Source organism: Nylanderia fulva, unplaced genomic scaffold (genome assembly GCF_048542155.1).
Source record: "Nylanderia fulva isolate GAGA-0341 unplaced genomic scaffold, ASM4854215v1 Scaffold354, whole genome shotgun sequence".
NCBI classification, from domain to species: domain Eukaryota; kingdom Metazoa; phylum Arthropoda; class Insecta; order Hymenoptera; family Formicidae; genus Nylanderia; species Nylanderia fulva.
This window is the reverse complement of record NW_028190427.1, coordinates 64,931-71,578: the sequence shown is the minus strand read 5'-3', so window position 1 is coordinate 71,578 and position 6,648 is coordinate 64,931. Positions and strand designations below refer to the sequence as shown.

Here is a 6,648-nt window from a genome sequence, read left to right as displayed (position 1 = left end):
AAGATCAATCTTTCTATTAAATAGATTAACGGCGTTCTCCGGACTTGTATTTGTAATTTCTTTACAAAAGGTCCCATTGAGTTCTGATTTAATAACATTGCCAAACTGATCCCAATTGACCTTCTTTAAGTTATAGAGTTGTCCTGTGATTACCTGATTTGTTTCTGAATTTTTATTGTTGTTATGTTCAAAGTATATACAATTATGGTCTGAGGAAGTCATTTTCGGGAAGACCTTCCAATCATTAATATCCTTCAGGACTCCACTATTCACCACAGTCAAGTCTATATTGGCCTCTCCTATTATAGTAGAGAACGTTGGTTCGTTTCCAGGCTGATTCAAAATGTATACATTTTTATTTATTAGGAAATCCTCGAGTAATTCGCCTTTCGCGTCGTTCTCTTTGCAGTACCAAGTTTTGGAGTGAGCATTGGAGTCCATTGATATGATCATGTCGTGGCTTTTGAACGTTTCTATTATAGTCTCCAACTTATTAATAAAATAGTTTAGCTCCATGGAAAATTGACAATAAACTGATACCAAATATAAGTTTACTTCATTATGTACTATATGTGCTCAAGCTATATGTTCGTCCGTAAACTGTTCGATTTTTGTGACAGTTATTTCCTGATTATATACAACTATAGCAGCTTTTGTATCTGTCACCTTATTACTTTGAACAACTCTTGCACCAAGTGAAGCGCAGCCTTTGACTTGTCCTTGGAATACGTATGGTTCTTGTATCAGACACACATCAATGCCTTGTTCCTCTACTTTTAATCTTAATTCGTATGATGCCGTCTGCGAACGGCCAACATTTATTTGAAAGAATTTTATCATTATGTATAATCTATTTTATTCTTTACGATTTCAGTTACTCTTAGATACTCCGGGCATCTCTTGTCACTTACAGTATGATGTGTGTCTTTCCTTTTAGCTCTTGTACAATTAGCGCAGACTGCAGATTTCTCTCTCTCTCTGAGCAATTGGTGCTTATATGGCCCGCCCCCCCCCACAGTGTCCACAAATGGGGGTCTTTTCCTTGCAGTGTTTAACACTGTGGCCTAAGCCTAGACAACGGAAACACCTAGTCAAGGCTAAGTAATCATTAACCTTGTATGATCTCCAGTCAATATATAGTCGTTCTTGCTCCAAGAGTTTTCTTCTTATCTCTCCTGTCACCTCTATTACCCAGTTATTAGTATTTCTGGTTTTAACAAATGTGTTGTATCTGTATTTAACCCTGCTTTTATTTTCCTGCTTGTCGATTCCAAGTTTTTCAACATTCTTAGACCAAAATTGTTCCATAAACTGCTCCTTTGTGACCGACTTTTCTACGTCATATACTATCATACTGGGTCCAGTTTTCTTAGGCAGCTCTGTTTTCAGCCCGCATTCATTGTCTTCTATTATCTGCTGGATCTTTTTTAATTCGTTTCCACCTTCCGTTTCCACTAGAATGCCTCAGTCTCCCACCTTTCTCATTCTTTTAATCCTTATTTCTTTAATTAACGGATTCATTTTCTTTGTAAGTTTTTCTTTGACATCCTCACACGTTAAATTGTCCTTTTCATTTAAAGGCTTAACAATCATTACCGAAGAATTAGTCTTGAATCCGCTTTTTAGTGTAGTACGTTGGATAATTTCTTTTTTTTCTGTTTCAGATGCTGCTGTTCCGGACCATGCAGTGAACGCCACTTGAACATAGGACATCGAACTGATAGAATTTTTCGATGCCAGGTAAGTACACTTTAATTTTTCTCTCTCAACGATACTCTCTTGTAATTTCCCTTCTAGTAGCACCCACTTAGACAATATGAACTTAATTGTATTCTTATTGATTTTATTGTTTTCATTAAAGAGAAACTCTTCTAGAGCTACTCTTTTAGATCTCACTTCTTCTAGCGTAACTTCCTTGTCGTCCTTTTCAACTTTCGGTGAGCCTTTTTGTTCCAGTTTCTCTCTTTCCACACTATTCGCACTGCTTTTTTGAACAGGTTCAGGAAAAATAAATACATCATTATCATCAGTTTCTCTGGTATTTTTTGAACTGGGGCGTTTTGTCGTTTTTTTTTTCAGCCGGAGAGTCGTATGCCTCCTCACCTTGTTCAAGCAAAGCGCTAAAGCAAGGCCTATTTATTCCTCCAGTTATTATTTTCGCCGATGGTGGTGGTGATCTGGGAATAGACTCCCTTCTCTTGAACGGGTCCTGTTCTTTATCTCCGGGTTTGTGTTTCATCGTTAACTTTGGTTTGAATGTATTTTTAGTTTTTTCATTTTTCTCCATTTTTCATCCCACGAGTATGGTAGGAACAAGTATCAAGTGATTCAGAGCCTCCATGATATCACCAAGCCTAGCTACTCTGGGGGGTCGGCAGGTACCCCAGAGGGAACGTTTGCGACCGCGCTGTTTCACGTCTTCGTGGCCAAGCAGCCATCGGCACGTTGCCTTACACCTTGGCTTAAGACGTTTGGTGCATTCTTAGTCTGTCCTCTCCTTCCAAACTCATCCGGCAAGGTTGAACCTACCAGGGGCATAGCCCCCGCCGGCATGACTTCGAAGGTTTGTTCGCGTCGCATGCCCTAACATGCTCCTCCTCACTCCAATGCGCTCCAATACGTTCGTGTCACCGGAAACAAGATGGCGACTAGATGTTCGCGTCACGTTAGAGCATACTCTAAGGAGCAATTAGGAGCACGCTCTATTTGCCTCACCTTCGAAGGTGGTGCATTTGGGGCTATTTTATCGCGCATGCGTGTGAAGCTTGTACTGTAAACAGTATCCACTGCTCAAGAGTCGGGTAGTCCAATAACCTCGCTTTTATTATTCGGCTACGCCGTCACTGTCTTGATATTTCACAATGGAAACTTCTTTTAAGTATTCAGGTAAGAATTTTATATATGATGCTGATTACTTAAATACTCATAATACTTTTTATATTTTTACTTAATTAACTAATAAAATAAATTCTAAGAGATAGATTAAATGATTTTATTCTAAGATAATTTAAATTGCATAAATATTGTACTATATTAATAGTTTTATTTTTCAGCTGTGAAACCTAAACTGGTATCATTAAAATTAATTAAGCCTCCCCAGACTTTTGCGTGTACTTCTGTTGTAACTGCTACAACAAACTCGACACAGTTCCTAACCACAACTGCGCCTTTGGATTCTGTACTGAATAAAATAAGTTTTTCTACAATTCAACCTCAGACTATAATCCACGAGAGTCCTTCTGTTACAGTTCCTGTAACAAGCTCTATGCAGTACACACCTACAACTTTGTCTTCACTAGACTTTTCAATTGTGAATGCTTTACTAAATAAAGCAGGTCCTTCTGAAATTCAGCCTCAGATTAAAATCCATGAGAGTTCTTCTGTTACGATTCCTGTAACAAGCTTTATGCAGCACACGCCTACAATTGTGTCTTCATTGGACTCTTCAATTATAGACTCAGATAATGAAAAAGAGAATACTTCTGGTGTCAATAATGATGGCTATTTTATTTGGGACTATAAAACCATAATGTTGTTTTTCACAGAGTATGAACAGCATGAAAAAAAATTCCAGAAAAGAAAATATCAAAGTAAAGAGGCTATGTTTCAAGCGATAGCAGAATCCTTCCAAGAAAGAGGTTATGTGAATGCTACTAAAAATCACATGAAAAATAAATTTAAATTGTTGAAGAAGACATGGGATAAACATATCAAACAGACCATGGGAAAAAATAGTTCTGGAAAAGGCACTAAACCTCTTCCATTTAAAGAGTAAGTTCTATCTTGTGTTTTCTGTATATAATTATATATATGATATTTTTGAATTAAACATTATAATTAATAGTTCAGTCGATTTGTTTCATATTTTTATTTTGTCATTCTTACAATATTCTGTTTTTATTAAGTAGTTAGTATTATATTTAGTATTTAACAAGTAAGTAATAGAATACATATGTATCTTTACAGTGAAATGATAAACTTATTTGGAAAAAGTCACAGTGGAGTGCCATCTTTTGTAGCTGGCCGCAATGGAATGGTTTCTCAAGAAGACATTTTGCAAAAAGTGGTCAGTCAACATTTGTCTCAGTGAGTAATCATCTCCTTAAAATGTTTTTTAATTCATTTCTAGATATATTTTTAGATATAATTTAAAATGTTTTCTATTATAGGAATGTAAATGAAGAACAATCTTTTATTGCACTAAACTCGCCACCTTCGACACCATCTGCAGTTAACAGTCAATCTCAATCAGTAATAGGTAGCAGCAAATCGTCCATGACGGATAGCAGTTGCTCATCTTTAATAAATACAAAAGCAAAAGTACGAGATGGCAAATTGGCGCATACTCTACAATCACTTAAGGAATCCATCTGTGCTGTGCTACAAAGAGAAAGTGATGCCAAACAAGAAACACGTACAAAATATCTGACGGAGCTTAAAAAATGTAATGAAGTACAAATAGAACAATTACAATTGCAAAAAGAACGAAATAGTATCTTACAAAGGCAACTTAAGATACTAGAGAGAATAGAAAGTAAAAAATACTCAACACAAGAATTATCAGACGAAGAAGATTAATAAGATATAATAAGACTGAAGGTTTACTAAATTATATGTATACATAAGACATTCATAAAGTTTGTTCCTTTGCCTACTTAAAGGAGAAAATGTAGTAAAACACATTTATTAATCTTTTCTACATATAAATTCTGCGAAGTTACACATTTTTCCTGACAAGATCTGTCAGATATAGTAATTATAAAAATAGACACATTGTCTTTTAAAAAATGTTAATAAGATATTATTACAAATTTATAAAATTTATGAACAGTTTATTAAGTTTAATTTTAATTTTGTTAAAAGACAAGTGTGTTGGTTTTTACAATAATTATATCTTAATTAGATCTAATAATTAGATCTTTCATCATTGGGAAAAATGTGTAACTCTACAGGATTCAAAGGTAAAAAAAAGCTAATAAATGTACACATTTTCAATCACTTCATTTTTTACTTTATAACCAAAGTTACAAACTTTATGAACATTTCACGTAAATGAAGTTATATGTATTTAAAATTTATATAATTTTGTTAATTTTATTTAAAATTTTTATTTCAAGTTGAAATAACTTTTATTTTATTAAAGTTTATTTTAGTTTTTTATTTATTTATTTTCTGTTATTTTGATAAACAGCGTGACAAAGCTGTATCAAGCTCTGCAAGAGAGGAAAGCTACATTTACTTATTGAGTTCTTTTAGTTGAAAAAAGCTGCATTTATTTATTGAGTTTTTTTAATTGGGAAAAGCTGCATTTACTTATCGAGTTTTTTTTTACATAATAAAGCAGCATTATTTACTTGCAGTCAAGCGTACAAAACGTGATTGAAAATCAAAACTGTCATTTCTTGTTCAATTTACATTTTTTTGTTAATTATCGATAAAAAATCATAATAAAATATATATTTGCATTATGCAGTTATATTTCTCTATTTGTATGAAAAATAGGCGTATATGACTGGCAATAAAAGACTGATGTATGGATAAATTTTTAACAAAATTGTTTTATTTGTTGTCTTACATATTACATAAGAATTTATTTTATAAAATTTAATATCAAACTTTAATAATTTTTAATTAAAATGAGCTGAATAGAAGATATATAATCGTAATATTCATAATTATTAATAAATGAAATATATTTGTGTAATCGTTATGGTTATAATCGTTATAATCTTGAAACTATAATTGTACATTGTTTCCTAATTTTTATAACTAAAAAAACATAAATATTTGAAAGCACTTTGATAGTTTTGTACATTAAATACATATCATACATATTTTTAATTGAACGACACAGATTGATACAATGCAGTATGTGATATGTCGACGTTGACAACGACACGATATCGATATTTAAAAAAATAATAAACATAATATTTAAATATTAATATTAGAACATAATATTTAAACAAATTTATTTGGATACTCTTATTCAAATCATCGTTGAAACAGTTGTCTACATAATTCGTCTCTGAGATCGCGACCATGTCGATCATCATCCGGATCTTCATTTCTATCTGCTGCTGGGACATTATGTAACAATACCTGCGCATTTATATCAGCATGGTTGTCGACTTCAGGTTCTTCCATGTGTTGCAAATCATCCAAGTCAGCCAAATTGTGAAGAACGCAGCAAGCGAAGATGAATTTGACGATAAATTGCATATTCCTCAACTTGAGGAAATATAACTGTCTGAAACGTTGTTTCAGTATTCCAAATCCATGCTCAACTGAAATTCTGCATTGACTGTGTATACGATTAAAATTTCTTTGGGCCTGTGTCAAATGTCCATTATCCCGATATGGAGTAATTAATTGGAGAAGGCATGGATATGCAGCATCTCCAAGAAGTATGCTTCCATCTAAAATAAAAGCATGTATATTTAAAATTAACAGCTAAGGCTAAGGCTGCTTTTTGATATTCATTCTGCTAGTTGAAAATCTATATTTTATATTATGTACTACAGATTTATAATACTGGCAGTAAATATCAAAACGTAGCCTATGAAAACATTTACAGTGAAGTATATATTTTAATCATAAATCTTACAGATATGGCAATGCATAGTCAACCACATCTACATACACAGA

General features: G+C 33.1%; 1 protein-coding gene across 1 annotated transcript; it reads left to right on the top strand.

Moving 5' to 3' along the window:
- Positions 1-3,717: 3,717 nt before the first annotated feature.
- Positions 3,718-5,428, top strand: LOC146722187 (uncharacterized). The gene is made up of 3 exons (XM_085485262.1): positions 3,718-3,771; positions 3,967-4,086; positions 4,170-5,428. Exons 1-3 carry the CDS (start codon positions 3,722-3,724, stop codon positions 4,576-4,578), a joined length of 579 nt encoding a protein of 192 aa, XP_085341388.1. The 5' UTR covers positions 3,718-3,721; the 3' UTR covers positions 4,579-5,428.
- Positions 5,429-6,648: the final 1,220 nt, after the last annotated feature.